At 50.7% G+C, this 16380-nt stretch overlaps 6 protein-coding genes across 6 annotated transcripts; 2 read left to right on the top strand and 4 right to left on the bottom strand.

Annotated features, from left to right (window-relative positions):
• Positions 1-61: 61 nt before the first annotated feature.
• VE01_09585 (uncharacterized protein) lies at positions 62-3140 on the bottom strand (the record flags this gene model as incomplete). The annotated part of the gene is made up of 1 exon (XM_018278998.2): positions 62-3140. One exon carries the CDS (start codon positions 3138-3140, stop codon positions 261-263), a length of 2880 nt encoding a protein of 959 aa, XP_018126214.1. The 3' UTR covers positions 62-260.
• A 911-nt stretch (positions 3141-4051) lies between these two features.
• Positions 4052-5364, bottom strand: VE01_09584 (uncharacterized protein; the record flags this gene model as incomplete). Its single annotated transcript, XM_018278997.1, has 5 exons — positions 4052-4276; positions 4329-4675; positions 4736-4843; positions 4888-5256; positions 5346-5364. The coding sequence occupies 5 exons, from the start codon at positions 5362-5364 to the stop codon at positions 4052-4054; spliced, it is 1068 nt and encodes a 355-aa protein (XP_018126215.1).
• Positions 5365-6114: 750 nt separating this feature from the next.
• On the bottom strand, positions 6115-7706 carry VE01_09583 (uncharacterized protein). Its single transcript, XM_018278996.2, has 4 exons — positions 7537-7706; positions 7338-7467; positions 6639-7280; positions 6115-6578 (listed from the first exon to the last, which is right to left on the bottom strand). Exons 1-4 carry the CDS (start codon positions 7546-7548, stop codon positions 6409-6411), a joined length of 954 nt encoding a protein of 317 aa, XP_018126211.1. The 5' UTR covers positions 7549-7706; the 3' UTR covers positions 6115-6408.
• A 253-nt stretch (positions 7707-7959) lies between these two features.
• VE01_09582 (uncharacterized protein) lies at positions 7960-8416 on the top strand (the record flags this gene model as incomplete). The annotated part of the gene is made up of 2 exons (XM_018278995.1): positions 7960-8230; positions 8313-8416. 2 exons carry the CDS (start codon positions 7960-7962, stop codon positions 8414-8416), a joined length of 375 nt encoding a protein of 124 aa, XP_018126227.1.
• A 1425-nt stretch (positions 8417-9841) lies between these two features.
• On the bottom strand, positions 9842-12141 carry VE01_09581 (uncharacterized protein). Its single transcript, XM_018278994.2, has 3 exons — positions 11459-12141; positions 10275-11396; positions 9842-10222 (listed from the first exon to the last, which is right to left on the bottom strand). Exons 1-3 carry the CDS (start codon positions 11644-11646, stop codon positions 10195-10197), a joined length of 1338 nt encoding a protein of 445 aa, XP_018126212.1. The 5' UTR covers positions 11647-12141; the 3' UTR covers positions 9842-10194.
• A 551-nt stretch (positions 12142-12692) lies between these two features.
• On the top strand, positions 12693-16292 carry VE01_09580 (uncharacterized protein). The gene is made up of 4 exons (XM_018278993.2): positions 12693-13393; positions 13609-13814; positions 13875-14059; positions 14110-16292. Exons 1-4 carry the CDS (start codon positions 13375-13377, stop codon positions 15770-15772), a joined length of 2073 nt encoding a protein of 690 aa, XP_018126213.1. The 5' UTR covers positions 12693-13374; the 3' UTR covers positions 15773-16292.
• Positions 16293-16380: the final 88 nt, after the last annotated feature.

Raw genomic sequence — 16380 nt, 5'->3', positions numbered from 1 at the left:
CGGCTGTGCCGAAAATGGTAGTCTTGGGATTATAATGTCGATGAGACAAGCTGGTGAGGCACACCGAATGACTAAAACATGTATTACTACCCAGCTCAAGGACAAACCACCACCGAAGTCCTAACAAACTGCTAAACAATAACAAATAATACCTCTGATGCGCTGCCTGAAGGCCTGCCATCTGCTAATAATACCTCTAGCCTGCTCTTCGCTATCGACGTTTTTGTGACCGAACATAACCTATGAGACGCACGCTCATCTCACCGAATTCCCCTGGCCTTCGCCTCCTTCTTTTGCATCAACAATACTTCTAACTTTTGCTGGATGTCTGCTGCATTAGATACCATCTTCGCCACTTTCAGAGTATTGCTATTTGATCTTGATATTGGCAGGTCCTCAAGGCGTTTCTTGGGAACGACAGCAGCCTTCTGGCCAGTTAATGGATATTTCTTAGTAAACCGCTCCAGAAGCTCTCCTGCCCAGCGCTGAGACTGCATGACAGCTTCTCTCCCCCCCGGATCTTCCGGATTATCCCAGATTACCCGTTTCTTGGTCGGTTGAGAATCGCCTCGTGAATTGGGCCGTGTATTAATTCTTAGTGGACGGTGATACGGCAAGGTATTTCGAAACTTGCCAGTGATATGCCAGGGTGGACGCCCTGGGAGCGCGGCGCGGAATGGTATATTAATAGTTGCAGGATATGCTGGTCTAGTTGATGCTGGCAATGTTGGACGAGTATGGGGGCGGACTTTTTGTACCCAGATCTCGTTTTCTCTGAAGATCAATGGCTTAAAATCAGGCACTCTGGGATCAAATCCAGTAGTTGTGTCCTGACCTTGGGCACTGTTTTGCATATCCTCGTCAACTTTCTCTCCATTTTCAGAATCAGTGTCAGTATCTGTCTCGATATTCCTCAATGCTTTCAACAGAGAGTCCAACTTGCTCCTGTCTCCCTTCTTCCATCGCTTAAAAGTCGAGACAAAGGCATCGACATCTTCATCGCCGCCCGTTTCTTGCCGCTCTGCAGCCTCTTTCTCTCTATCTTCCACAAAGAGCCTCTCAAACATCGCTTCTGCAGTTGGCCTTTCGTTTACAAGGTTAATGACCGGGCCAATAAGGGTGATAGCAGGATCCCATGAAACGCTTTTATTGTTCGTACGGTGTGGCGAACTAATAGATGGGCTATGGCCGACTGCCGAAAGTACGACAGGTGGTGCCGAAGGATGGCCATTTTCCGTGGGATCCAGTGCCGACCTGCTAGTCGAGTTTGGACGTGGAGGATCTGCCTTGTTATCTTGATCTTGTTGTCTTTCTTGGTCCACAAACCATCCGTCAGACGTGTAAGAGTTCCCTGCGCGACCCGGAGAGCTGTGTTTATTTGGAGAGATGGGCTCACGAATCGGCTTATATATCGGAGAAAGTTCCCCTTGTCGCCTGGAATTACGAGTGATATCGTCCTTCTTTGGTTCTGGTTTTTGAGGCTTGCCAGAAACTCCCTTGATGATTGAGCCATTTGCCCGAATAATATTCCGACTTGAGGGTTGAAGATAGCGGCCGACAGAGGTAGGAGTGGGTTCCAGGACAATATTTGGATCCTCCTCGAGTGCATCATTCTGTATCACTATGCGCGAGAAGGGCGCATCTTTCTCTCTACTCTCGCTCTTATGAATCCCTCCCCTACGTAGATGCCTGGGTTGGTAGATCTGATCAGGTTTGTAGTGAGCCTTTCTTAGCATTGCTTGATACGCGGACTCTCGATCGGCAGGTTGGCATACGTCCTTCGAATTCTGAGGTTCTGCATCGGCATAATGCTGCGAGCCTGATTTTGGCACCATTTGGAATGCATGATCGTCGTTTTGTATTATTTGAGCTCTGAAATGCCCAGTGAAATATTGCCTCGCCTGGCTATTGAGGCTCTCCCCATGCGTTGCCGCTGTAGGATGCACTGGGTCGCTCACAGTTGCCGACCTCCTCGATCTGGGTGTGTGGAGCGTTATGTTCGGATCCATTGCCAAGATATGTGCTTCAGGATTTGGGTATGTAGCTTCAATTCGCTGAGCTGGAGGCGCTACACCTCCTGGTACGAACGTGGCTCTCATAGGCACACCGCGAAGCTCGTCGACACTGTCATTGGTAAAATTGACAAGCCTTTGTCTCAATTGCCTCGATAGAATTGCTGGATCCGGGATTGGCTCAGGGGTGGTCCTGAGACTTTGAGGTGGCCTCCACGCCTGCCAGTCATCGCCAGTATTATCTGCTGGCAGCCATGATTCCTGACTTTCATCCACTGGCGTCCCTACAGGACTTCTGAGTTTCCCGGTGCGTCTACTGGGTTGCATGCGTTCGCAAATAATAGTCTCGTTAGCAAATCTTGAAGGTATATCCTGTTCCTCATCTCTTTCTGCGATGAAACCTGGCGGAAAGAGACATCTGTCTTTGATGCCAGAGGAGTGCACCCCAGATACAAGGGATTTGTTGTCGCATATCTGATCAAAACCAAGGCCCTTATCATTTTGCGACGGTACTTCAAAAGCATTTGGGGCTTTTGATGGAGCGCCTAGATCTAGCCTGCTTCTTTTTAGTAGAGATGAGAAGTACTCATCATCTTTAACAGGAGATCTGTTACGACCGGGCAATGAGCCAGCCTTGCTTTCCTTCGGAACAGGCGCAGGTAGTTTCTTTGAATGGGAGTCCAAAAGTGACGCGTTTTCGTAACCCCGTTTATGGAATGGGCTCCATCTGTGGACATCCCCCGCCGAAGAAACATGCGGGCTTTCACCTGTATTTCGAGATGCGCTACTGCGCCATGAATTGGTTGTTGTTGGTTGTTTTGGTGGCTGTTTTGACATCTGCTTTGGCAGTTCTTTTGGCGTTTGCTTTGGCTGCCTTTGCGTCTGATCTGGAGTCTGCCTTGGTGTCTGCTTTGGTAGCTGTTGTTGTGGCTGCCTCAGTGTTTGCTTCGATAACGCCTTCGATGGCTGCTTCGATGGGGATGCCGCTGATATTCCTTTTTCTGCTGGGGAAACCCCCGAATTCCAGGGCCAGGGTTGTTTTGCAGTCTTCTGCCGTAGGGTTTGTTGGGGTGTTGGCGACAATCCAAGCTTCTTCCCACTACCGCTATGTGGCGGAGGTTTCGACATCTTGGGGCTTGCTACTTGAACGCAGCTATTTTCTCGCACGCTTGCCGGCGAGCCGGGAGTTTAGGTGGCGATCGATAGAATCGGGAAGGGATATATGCCTGAATTGTTCAGTTCGTATGGCACCAAGTGTATCCTGAAGGATGGAACCCACCCTGCCTCTTCAGTGATGCAGCGTATATGATGTCTCTCGTTCCAACTTCAGGAAGCTCAATCTAAGCATACCAGTTTGGAAGTTCGGGACGTTCAGATAGTTGCACATATCCATGCAGGAGATGAGTGAATTTAAGCACTCAATGAAGAGTAAATGACCGTATCGGAATGAAGCTGCGGCTATATAATACGCTTCGAGATGATGTAACGCTGCGAAGGCCAGTGAGGTCGCTTCATGGTTTGAAAGAGAGAAGAGAAGGAAAACAAGATGGCAAGCTCTGAAGTTTTGGAGCTTGGTGGGTCTAGACACCACCGTGTGGAAGGAGCGACCTGCGTTCTTGCCATATTTTAACCTTTTGCGGGCGTCGCCTGCGAATAGATCCAGGCACAGGCGGCAATGAAGGACGAACGTTTTATACTGCGGAAACTAGCCAAAGAGAAGAAATAGAAATTCTAAGAATCAAGTAGATATGTTCAGTATATTGGGGATACCCTTACCTGAGCTATGAAGCTGATGGAGTTGGAAAGTGCCCTGGAGCAATATTTTTTTGGAAAGAACGACCATGAGGTGACAGCCAAGAATTTACACACCCTCCCTCTTCTCATAGTTGATAGAATACCAGCAATGCTAAAATCAGGTACATTGATTGCTTGCAAAATGGCGACCCAAACGCTTAAGCTATCCAAAAACCAGTATGGGCATAAACCATGACTGCCTGCTCTTGCCCCAAAACCAACGAAAACGATGTACAGGCGCAGCCCTACATACCGCCAGCAGCAGCCTGAGCAGCCATCCATTGGGCGAATCCGGCTGGGTTCCTTGTCTGCAGGAAGACGGTCCCGGGACCGGTAAATTTGCACACCAGTCCTTCTCCTGATGCCACACCAGACATAATACCCCCAGAGGCGATACGCTCAAGGACGTACTTCGTGTTCCACGCAACGAGATGGCCGTTATCGACAACATATCGCTCGCCTTCTTGGAGCTATTACTGTGTCAGAATGCCTCTCATGATTGAGGTATGGTAGAGAACTCACATCTTTCCGAATAATAGCACCGAAGCTGGTAATCCACATAATTCCGGTTCCAGAAATTTTGAACACGAAAAGACCTTCGCCTGAGAACATAGCCTTCCCTAGGCCCTGGCGCTTGAAGTCTTTCACCACGCCTTGCGTCGATGCAAGTAGAGCATCCTTTCCCACGCTCCACTGCTCGCTTCCGGTGAGGCGAATCGACGTGATATCGCCAAGAGCCTGTGGGGCAAGAAGCAGTTCTCCTGGGCCTGTGAATGTCGACTGTGAAACATGGCCAGCCATGATTTTTGTCATGCTAAATTTCATGTTTCCCTTGAGCGTTACAGTTGGAGACATGGCGATCATACATCCTACTAGATATCAGTGCCAGCTCTCCCAAATACAGCAGCGAAGAATTGGTTAACACATACCAGGCTTTACGGACAGCGGACAACCAAATGCCAGCTGCAGAGTAATGATACTATTCGTATCCCTGTGGCTAATCCTATAACTCCCTCCATTGAACGTCCCAACGTCATCTTGCGTAGCAACTGCTCCCATAAACGCCCCGCTGCAGGTGCACCAGCATGCATGTTCACGCCTTGCTGCTGCTGCTGCTGCTGCTCCTCTTCATACTCTTGTTTCTCATCGGGATACTGGTCAGCAGCTACCCCCGGCGGGGGCGCATATTGCGGAAGACCCGCCGGAGCAGGCGGACTGGAGGGCTTCTGGTACGATGTGCGGTGAGAGAAGTTTGGGGGCGGCGCATATTGTTTTTGTGCTTGCTGCCCTGGAGCAGGGGGCGGAGGGTATGATTGCGTGTTTGAGGGTGCGGCAACTGTTGGGGGTGGTGGGTAGTATTGCCCTTGAGCCGGGGCCGGAGGAGTAGGAGTTGTCGGGGGCGGGGCAAAATGCTGCTGCTGCTGCTGGGCTGGTTGACTGCCCGGGGGAGCTGTAATTAAATGCTGTTAGCTTCAGAGTGAAATGACGGTGGAGCTTGAAGGATCACGAAGGAGCGGGGTAGAGGAATGGGATCCTTACGGGGATAGTAACCAGACATGGCGACAGTTTCGAAACACAATGACAACAGCGATAGAAAAGGACAGAGTATAGATTTGAAGCTATACGTAGGATATGGAGAGTTGAAATTGACGCCTCGTGAACAATGCTACCTGGTTGCTGTCAGCTCTCCATCCCCCAGCTTTACCCCGCACCTATCACGGATAACAAAGGGACACCAACCTTCTTTAAACGGCGACAAATCAGCTCCAAATAGCAAGACAAGAAATGCAGAAATTGTAGAAATGAAGCAGCGACGTGTATCGGGGAAGCAGGCACATCTATATACCCGCTCACCTACCTGCAGCTGGGCTTGACGCTGAATGGCCCATGCCCAGTAATTGGAGACTGCATCTATTTCTAGCGCCAGCGATCAACTCCCTCGAAACATCCTTACATAGTAGCACTGTGGCAGACGGTCGCCAGCATGCGACCAATAGCGCCATTCCTGCAACCCATCTCGTCGGTATAGACCTATCGACGAGGGTTGTGTGGTTGCGGGATCGGTGGCTATCAGCGCCGTCAATTGGGCCCGCTTCCGCTTGGGTGTGCCGTGGGCGCTTACAGGTGGAGAGATTGATGAGCCCTGGGGGCTCGGCAGCGCGAAAAGGGCGAAAAGAGACACAATGGAGACACAGCATACTCCCGTATAGTACTCTCTGGGCACCACATATCGACGATCAATCACCATCGCTACACAGGCAATAGGGACATCACACATCACGCACAATAATATTGTCAACTTTGGCGATGTTTTCATGATCTTGCAATTTTTGTATCTATACCACTACGAGCTGTCTGTCTCTAAAAGGCTCAAGCAAGTTTGCGAAAAAGTCACTTTCTCGTCATCGCATCGCATCGCATCGCATCATTCTCTCTGCCAGAACATATATAACCTATCCATGCATCATGAGCATCATATTTTAGTTTCCCTTCCCTTGTCATCCGTACCCTACATGAAAGCATCCTTGATCTTGATTCCTCTCCGCCCATAAAAAGCCAAGAACACCAAACAAGAAGCCGAGGAAATACCCCAAGGCACACTCTAACCCTGTTGTCTCTTGCGCTTTCCGACTTGTGCGGAGAAACCAGTCTTGATAGCCGTGACCGAACGACGCGATCCGCAGGAGTTGCAGGTGATGAAGTACAGTCTGTTCTCTCCCTTGTTGAGCTCCGTATCCGGGGATCTGCAAGTTTTGCAAGTGACGTATTCCACTGTTATTGATTAGTTTCTGGTTTTCTATGCAAACGCAGCTCGATTCTGGGAAAACTCACTGATATATCTCCTCAAGACGTTCTCGATCTGCTTCTGCTGGAAGCGACCCTTGATAACCAATCTCCTGCTTCCGTCCACGGAACCGCTCGTACCCAACTCAGCGAACAGGTATGATGTAACGTGCTCGTCGGTCCTCTTCATCCTCTTGCAGATCTCGTTCAGGTTGGCGAAAATGGTCTTCTTGTTTCCTTCACGGAGACACTGTGGTGGGGGGATCTTGTACGATCTCGAGCCGCTGCTTGCGTGATCTGGGTTCTTTTGGGCCAGCAGGCTAAAGAAACGGGTAAGGAGTAGCTCGTATCCGATCGGCTTGATGTCGTTGTGCGCCCAGATACCGGTTCCCTTCTCCATATCGCCGGAATCCTCAACCTTCTCGGGCTTGGCGGCGACCTCCTCATCTCCCTCCTCCTTGTCCATGTCCAGAGCAGCGAGCTTGGCGGCAAAGTCATCCTCTCCCTCTTTTGGCACCTTCTTCTTCTTCTTCTTCTTCATCAGTGTGAGGTCGAGGCCACCGTCAGCAGCTGCATCAGCCTCGCCGGCTTCGTCATCAGCCTTAGGCTTCTTGGCCTTCTTCTTCTTCATGCCCTTGAGCATGTTGGCGACATCGTCGTCATCCTCTTTTGGCTCCTCTCCGTCAGGGCCTGGTATATTGTTAGTCGCCACAGGCGAATTTGTAGGTGAAATGTGGGGTGACAAACTCGAGTGCGACATTGCTGTGTCCTTCGATCCGTCGGCTCCCTCGGTGGAGACCTCTCCATTCTCATCCACGATAGTTGCTCCCTCGCTGAACGCGACAGACTTGCGCGGTTTGCGCTCTGCGATAGTATCCTGTCGCAAACGTGTTAGTTTGACCTGATGTGGCATTTCGCCCCTCATCCAGCGTGGGTTTGTATTTACCTCGCCCGCCATGATTGCAACCCTATGAAAATCCCTCTATTGATAATATCGACGCGATCAGGTGTGTGGTCTCGTCGTATTCGTTATGGAACCTTGTTGTTGTCTTGGGTAGGTAAGGTCGATTCGATATTCGCCGTTCAAATTCCAAGGTGGGCTTCGTGAGTCAAAATGCAGCTTATGTAAGCAACATTTATTCGTTGCCGAGAGCGTGGGGAAGACCGCTCCCCACGTGAACTGGGAGCTCCTAAGAGCTACGGGTAAAGCACAACTGACGACGCGCGACTCACGATTACCACACATTGGCATGCCAGATATTTGATCCCTCCAGTGCACGACCTGCTACTGTAGGCTGGGTTCACAAAGACGTTACCTGTGCCTTGGAAGCACATCCCGCTCCACACTTCCAGAGCCGCCCAACTCGCAATGTCGTCCTCAACATCCTCCTCATACGTCTTCCCATCCGAACAATGGTCGACGCCAGCCACAGCCTCGGATGCTCATGATGAGCTCGCATCAGATAATGACGACCTCGATTCCCTACCATCATCGATAGATAGCTCGGAGGAAAGCTCGGAATACAGCTCGGATGCGCAGAAGGAGTGGGAGGCTAGCCTGCAACAGATCGAGCTCCTGCTCACAATGGTTGTTGTGCCGTACGTGGGGAAATATTTCGGGAGGAAGTGTGCTTATTGGAGTGAGTCCGCTCTTCCGCGTTGCTTTTATTTGAGGGTTGCGATGCAGACGAGGCTTGGGGACAGTTACTGACTACGATACAGGCTGGGCGAAATACATGGAATGGATGTACGCAGTCGAAGTGAGATATACGAATAAGGCGGCATTTAGAATGGCTGGGGCTATTGAAGCAGCAGCAACATTATAGGACAGTCCGATATGGTGTAAATAATATATCAACGAAATGAAATCGGAGGCCACTGAAGCATTCATGTGTTCATGGAGTAAACCCCAACAGCGGTCCTTGATATAGGATTCGTAGTCCACAGTGATTTCAAAGTCTGGACTAGCAGCACCCCCTCAACAAGTTACTGAAATACTACACATTCTACCGCTAACAACATGGGATGTGGCGGTTCATTAATCGAATGAGAGACCGCCTTAGCAGCGAACCTAAAGGCCCCCTCGAACCTCACAGGAGCTACTCGCTAGGTTATCGATCTTGAAGCCGCTATTAAGAAGCAGGAGTATGAGTTGACGGGCTAAAGGGCTAAGCTACTCGCTTTGACGTGGATATCAATGCGGTAAAGCGCGAGCGGGTCTGAAGGTAATCGACGGCAAGGTTGAGTAGTGACAGCAGATATCAGCGACGGCGAGATGAAATCCACCGTGAAGGCTTTTTCTCACTGTCGATCATACTCTGCTGTCACCTACACAGCCCACCACCGCCGAGTTTACTGTCACTTCCCTAACTCGCGACCACCCGCACATGGTATCGCCGTCGAGCCACGCTCATTTCCTCGATGCTAATTATTGTAGCTTCCGCTTCGACGGATGCCCAGGATTCCTTGTTATTTTGGGCCGTAGATGCTGGGAAGAGATGATGACCACAGGCGTTAAATAAGTTCATGATGCAGGTACCGCCGTTGTGAGAGCTGGACTTCATAGTCGTCATATTTGCTAGAACTCTCCGAAAACAGAGGCAGCGTGAAATAGCATATCCACAGGAATCTCCGAATACAGAGGCGTGGAAACAGTCATCCCGTCTCCGTGTCTGTCAACTAACCGTTATGAGGAAAATGTCAAAATGTCGATGTCCCATGTAGCTTTTGAAGTCTTTAAACCCCCATCGCCATGCCTCAACGATGACCGCTTTGACGAGGAATTCTTTGCGCAGAGAGGCTCTGAAGATGTTCAGATCTTCAACCTCGAACAAATGCTCGGAGTCTTAACTAGGTTATGAGATTGGGTGACGGTAAGAGGAGGCGACGGTAAACTCAGCGACAGCAGGGATGAGTAGTGACAGCAGACTGTCAGCGGCGGCGAGAAGATACCCTCCACGAAGGCCATCTTCTCATCGTCGCTCATACAGCACTATCGCCCGCAAGAGTAGCGGTATGGTCGTTCTTACCTTCCCAAAGGCAGTTACATGCCTCATGTCGTCTTATTTTGCCTCTTGGAGAGCGATGCCATGCTTCGCCTTGGCTTTGTTTTGCTTCTCATCGTTCTTAGCAGACTATCAGCAACGGTGAGGAGAAGGCATTTCTCCAGTTGCCGATGGGTATCTCATGCATCTTGATCAAACGTAACACAACACTCAAAGGTTGATAAACTCATCTATCAATTTGGGAGAACGATTTCTTATATTCTCGCGCACGTCATGCTTAAAATCATCTTATAAAACAAAGATAAATAAACTATCAACCAAGTAGGCAAATCCGCCGAAAGGTCATTTAAGATTCTCTTAAAGAATTCCACCCTTTTTTTCCATCCTGCACAACCACCGCCCCAAAAACAAATATTAAATCAAGAGATAGATAAATGAGAGAAAACCTCCAAGCGCCACGGTATGTGTCTTGTCCGTGGGCTGTAAATGATAAACGCCAGGGTATCGTATGCTTCCCGAAATATGTGTTTAGTTGAAGTCGGCCAAGAGACATCTGATGGGTTGACTCAGGAGTCCGTTTTTGGGAGCGAAGTCTGCATTTAGTCGTCTTGTAGAGACATCATAATCCTGCACCAAATTAGCATTTTGCCACCACCGAAGATTAAAGAGGGAAACTCACGGTAAGCTATCAAACACCACCTCGTTATGTTCGTAATGCACAACAAAGCCACCTCCCAACACACGTCTTAGCTCATGCAGTCGCATCAGCTTCCACCACCGGTCAATCGTCATCGAACCCCCACCGTGAACCTTAACCTTCATCCGGCTCCCGTATCGCTTCCCAGTCTCCTGGTCAATCGCCTTCTGGTATCGCGGTCCGCGCTGTGGGTGCTCGACGGTACACAGGATATCGCCGAAGCTGGAGTGCAGGTGCTTGCGGTCCTTACGGCTGATGGACTTGGAGGAAACGGCTGCGAGCTGGCGCAGGGTGTGCTGAAGCTGGTTGGTCTGGCGGTAGACGTTGTAGCGCTTGACTAGCGAGGTATCCAAGGGAAATCCCTCCTCATCTTCTATCTCCTCAGGGGGCCCGTCATCTTCTTCGCGATCGGTGTATGATTTCTCAAACAGCAAAGCGATGTTCTCCCCTGCGGCGATCTGGACGGCGGCGTCAGTGCTCTCGAGCTGCTCGACAAAGGCTTCTATGGCTTCTTCACTACGGTCTTCCATGTCGTCGAGGGAGGTAGCCAGGAAGCCCCAGGACTCGAGTGCAGCGACGACGACGGGTGCTTCGTCAGCTGCGTCGATGGAGGTGCCGTCGGATTCGATAATCTCGAGGAGCTCGTCAAGGAGTTCCTCGGTGGCTTCGTCTGCTGCGCCACCGTACATGAGGACTGAACCGAGGGAGGAAATCGCCGTGGTCTTCGCGGCAATCGACTCGGAGCTCGTGTAGATGCGCTTGATGGCTGGGAAAACGGTGGCATAGGCAGCGTCGGACGGCGAAGTGATGAGGGTCACGGCGATGGCGCGGATGGCGAGCTGTGTCTCCTTCTCGCTGCTCTCGGCCTTGATACTCTTGAGGAAGGCGGCGAGAAGGTCTGATTTCCGGGACGAGATAGTATCGAAAGCGTAGTGTGTAGTCAGGAGGTGCACATAGACTGCGTAGGCAAGCTCGCGACCCTGGATGCTGCTGCGCTTGCGGTCGATGATCTCTTCGATGCGGACACTGAGGGTCTGTTTCCAGGCGTCGGTGCCGTCATCCTCAACGCCTTCGCCGGAGAGTAGTTCGTCGATCGAGTTTGTGCTGGGTGGTAGGTTAGCTTTTATTTCTTGGGAGGGGTTGGCGGGTAGACGCGGGGTACAAACCTCCAGTTCGTGCTATCACTTAGATTCTCTTCCTCTTCATCTGAGCCGTGCCTGCTCGCATTTCTCGAGCCTGCGTGAGATGATGCGCGGGATCCAGCGGCGGAGGAGGCGCGCGAGGAGACCTTGGACTGGGCCTTTCGCGACACGGTCTTGTGGCTCTCGAGAGCTTGACGTCTGAGGTCGCGCATGTTGGCGGTTTTCGTCTCTTGCAAGCTTATCGAGGCTGAAGGAAAAAGTTTGGGCCCGAGGAAGGAAGGGCGATGGGCACTATATGAGTTGTACACGTGTGTGTTGATCTAGCGGTGTGGTCCACCTTTTTTCGCTGGCTGAGGGTGTGCTGGATGTTATCGCAGAGCTTTGTGGTACATGTAGCGGAAAAAGGTCGTGGAAGATGCGAACTCCATGTGTCTGAGGGCGCTGGCTCTAGGGTCAAGGTGCGTATATGTACGTCTGTACTCGGTATGGGATGGAAGGATGATGTTTGTGTGTGTGTGTTGGTGTTGTCGAGCCGGAGAGAGTTGTATTGAAGGAAGCTTGGTGGAGATAATTATCCGGGGCAGGGCAAAGCAAGGCAAGGCAAGGCAGGGCAGGAAAAGTGATGATGACCAGCGTCAAGAATTCGCACAGTGTTTGTGGGCCGACGTGGGCGAATGAGGGGTCAAGTAGTCCAGTAGTCAGGTAGGGTCAGGTGCCAACCAGGTGGCAGGCGGGCAGGAGGTACTTGTATTTATACTGATTATTTGCAGTGTGGCAAAGTACCAAGAGCCTTGGCCTTAGGCCATAGGCCATAGTATGGGCAAGTTGCATGGAGGGGTGAATCATAGGTGCCCGATCGGGTTTAGTGTGGGACGGGAGTGCGGTGGAAGGTGGGGTACGGTAGACATCAGGCAGTGATAGTGCAGCGATAGTGAGGCGATAGCGAAGCGTGAATTCACCTCGATAAGAAAGCAAAGATGGAAGCAATAAGGGGGTAAGATGAAGGAATAAATGATAGGCAGGCAGTATATAATATATATCATATGTTTTAAGAGATGTTTTACAAAGATTCAGGTGCATTTTATGTGTGTTTCTTGCGTATATAATGTCTCCCCATCATGTGCAACAAGTCAACCCTACAAGAGTACAGTACAGTAAGCAAGCATAGCATATTGGAACATAAACCCCTCGGCCTTTCTTTCATGGGCACACTGTCTGACTTTCTAGCCTATGAAACCTTATTTGATGCACTTGTAGTCACTAAATTGCCACTTATAACCACCTACAACCACTTATAATCCCTTACGAGCTACAAGCCCTTTATAAAGCACTATCTGTCACCACCTACGGCCACTTACGGGCCACTTAGACGCAGCTTCCATCGCCAACCGACACCACCACCAACAGCCTTAGCGAAGTCCACTTCCTCTGGGTTTGATTGTTGATTGTCCGACTGCCCGAGTGCCCCGCCGTAGCGCATCTGGCTGCCTGTCTGTACGGGAGTGCAGTACTGGCTGGACTGGCTGCAACCAACTGGCGTGGGTCGTACTTCCCCTCCTCCTCTCCCCTCCCTTGCCTCGCCCGACCGACCATCAAGGTCACCTCATACTATCTTCCCCTCCATAAGAAAAGCCACTACAAGGCGGCACTACACCAATGAAATAATACACCTTCAAGGCTTCATACCAGAACATCCTTCTATCAACTTCATCAGAACATCGTGAAACGTGTGACGGCTTGTCAAACTTACATCTAGCAAAAGGCAACCCAAGGCAAGGCTCGCTATCTTATCTACATTCATCCGTCACCTGCCTGTCTATCAAGTGCACGGCGGGTGCGGGGCTGAATCCATCATCGAACATCAAACATCAACTTCACCTTTCAAGAAGGATCACACTCGCCTTCCAAGGCAGTTCGTGCAGAACACCACTGGTATCACCATGTCGGATACTATTCAAGGTATGCATTTCTATCAAGTTCTCCAAACCCTCGTCGTCCGATCTGCGAGTAAGGTCGGCAGCCTATTGCTTCATGATCACCCCAGATCTTACGATACGAGGGCGCACATTTCTGCGTTTGTCTTCATGATACTGCACAAGCAAATTGGCCCTCATTATTTTTGTTACTGTTACTGCCAGCATATATTCTACACGCACCTGCTAACTCACTCACAGCAAAGGTTACCCTCACAGCCTTGACGGCAGGCATCTTCCCCTTGATTCGTATACTCCATCTACACGAATATAATGAGTCCATCCCGATCGGCCGATCCTCGAAGAACCCTCTGAAGCACCTCGTCGCAGCTACAGACAACTGCTGGGTCGATAGCGATGTTGTGTCCCGAGACCATGCACGCCTCAATTTTGACTCGGATCTGAAGGTTAGTTGAAATATCCCCACTCTCTCCGCTGTGATACTGAACCGAACTGACATGATGCAGAGAGTATTCATCGAGGACACCAATTCGATGCATGGCACCCGCATCAACAACAGACAGATCCCCAAGAACGACCCTATCCCCCTGGCCAACGACGACGTTATATCGCTCGGTGCAGAGGTCAAGCGAGGCATCGAGACCTACCCAGAGTGCCGCTTCCAGGTTAATTATGAGCTTCTGCCGTATTTGTAAGTTCGCTCATCCACACATGCCATGCTCATAGACTGACTTGTATCAGCCCGTCCACGGGACGCACCTATCAGCTCCTCTCCGACGATGAACCCTTTGAGATTTCAGATGACGAACCCTTTGAGGTTTCAGATGATGACGAAGAAATCCAAAGAAAGGACAGTCCTTCCACCTCCACTCCTGAAGCGAAGCCGAATATGATGCCGGGAGCCTTGGATGCCACGGCAGACGATGACGATGTCGTCGAGGTCGACCCACCTGTGTACGAGTTTTCAAGACTCCCCACCGAGACAGCAAAGCCCTTCCAGGCTGATGTCGAATCCGTCGACGAGCCAATGGAGGTCTCGGATTCTGACGACGATTCTATTGCCTCGAGTGACCGTGAACCATCTGAGCGACCGATTGGACGAGGCTCTTCCGTGGAAATCACGGCAGAACGCGCATCTGTCCGAGCAGGCGTTGAAGCCGATGATAATAACCTTGAAATTTCAAGCGATTCTGGGATCGAATTCTCGGACGATCAAGCTTCTTGGCCTGACTCCGACAACTCTGACGAGGACATTGACGACTTCTTAGACGACGACTTTCTGGCGGCCTACGGATCCCCTAAACCTGGCTTCGATACATCTGTACCAGCCGAACCCGGAACCAACCTATCCAATACACCTCCTCATGACCCAACGACTGAAAGCCAGCCCCAGTTGTTGAACCCAAAATCAAGCACCCACCTCCCAGGAATCGAACAAATCGAACATGCCGTGTCTCCAAACACGCAGGCCCCGCTTGCGCCCATGTTCCCACCCCTCGTCCCAATTAGAGTTGACTCTGCTACCCTGAAGCTTATCGACCTAGATACCGAACAGCAGCCAACCCCCGTCATACCCTTTTCCATGCCGAGCCCTTCTGACGCAGCCCTCAAGGGCCGTCGGTCCACGACACCGCCGTGGCGGACGGAGAAACAAGAGTTCCTCGCCGCACGTGTAGATAATCGTGCTAAGTTTGCGACCCATTGGATGGATATGGGGCCTCTGAAGCACACAGCTGTGGGAGGCGAGTCGTCTGCTGCAGGTGGCTCTTTAGGTGGTTTTGCGCCTAAGCCAAATGAATATAATGAGGAGGAGAAGCCTAGCTCTACCAGCAATAGCATGATCCCGGAGGGCGTCGTGTCACTGCGAGAGAAGCCGTCCGTCCAGGCGATGTTGTTGGAGTCTCCGAAGGAGCTACCCCTGAAGCGCAAGATGGATGAAATTACGGTTGACGAACCTCTTGTAGTTACCAAGGCTCCTGAGACAGCGCAGGCTATTGCCTCTGCGAGGAATATCAAGGCCATATCTGATGCGAGGGCTATGAGGAGAGCACAAGCACTTACAGCTGTTTATGGACATGATAAGGCAATAGGGGCTGCGAACATACATATGACAACGGTTACTGCCACAGGTACAGTCTCCAACACGCTGGCAAAGGCAGACAACCCCACCCCAGCGCCTACACCTGCTGTCAAATCCACAATTGCAGCCGCGACCTCAGCGGCATCGGCAGCCAGTGTCGAGCCCACGCAACAAGAAAATGAGCGGCCAGCAAAACGCCAGAAGCAGGAGGCAACGAAGGCTGCAAAACGATTCGCATATGCAACATTTAGCGGCTTCGTGGCGGGCGCGGGTTTGTTTGTTGCCCTGGTGGCAACAGCACCAGATTTCGGGGGATTCATGTGAAGTGAGGTTCTTGATCTCAGATCGGCTGGAGACAGTTGCACGCATGTACGCATGCACGAATGCACGTACGCACGCACGAATGCACGTACGCACGCGCGTAAACGAATAACGGCCCCTACTATTTTTTCATGTGTGTGGAAGGGGGTTTAATATCTGCAGCGATTCTTTGAAATGAGGTATTTGGGTGTTTAGGGCGTTTATTGTGGCGAGGGAGGGGATATCGAGCGTTATGGGCCACAATTTTTCGGAGAGTGTAGGATGGGGCTTGAGCTATAGTTTGCCTTTGGGGTTTGGAGTCGGCAATGAGGTGAGGTAGATGATTAATATGATTATGAACTTTTATTGACACGCGTTGTTTTGTGTTTATTTTGAGGGGAGGGGTATTTGTTTGCCATTGTGGGTTTGTCATTCTAATTGCGGGGATGAAAAATAATAAAGTAAGGGGATAAGTGTCACCGCTTAAAATATTCCTTTCCCAAAAATAATATATATAATAATAAATTGAACCTACATATCTACCTACAATATTTATCCATCTGCCACCCTATATACCGAGGGGGGAAAAATAGTAAATACCTCTTGTGTGTTGCTTTTATTTCAGAGGAGTC

The sequence above is a fragment of the Pseudogymnoascus verrucosus genome (assembly GCF_001662655.1).
Source record: "Pseudogymnoascus verrucosus strain UAMH 10579 unplaced genomic scaffold scaffold_62, whole genome shotgun sequence".
In the NCBI taxonomy this organism is placed as follows: domain Eukaryota; kingdom Fungi; phylum Ascomycota; class Leotiomycetes; order Thelebolales; family Thelebolaceae; genus Pseudogymnoascus; species Pseudogymnoascus verrucosus.
This window is presented reverse-complemented; position numbering and strand designations above follow the sequence as displayed.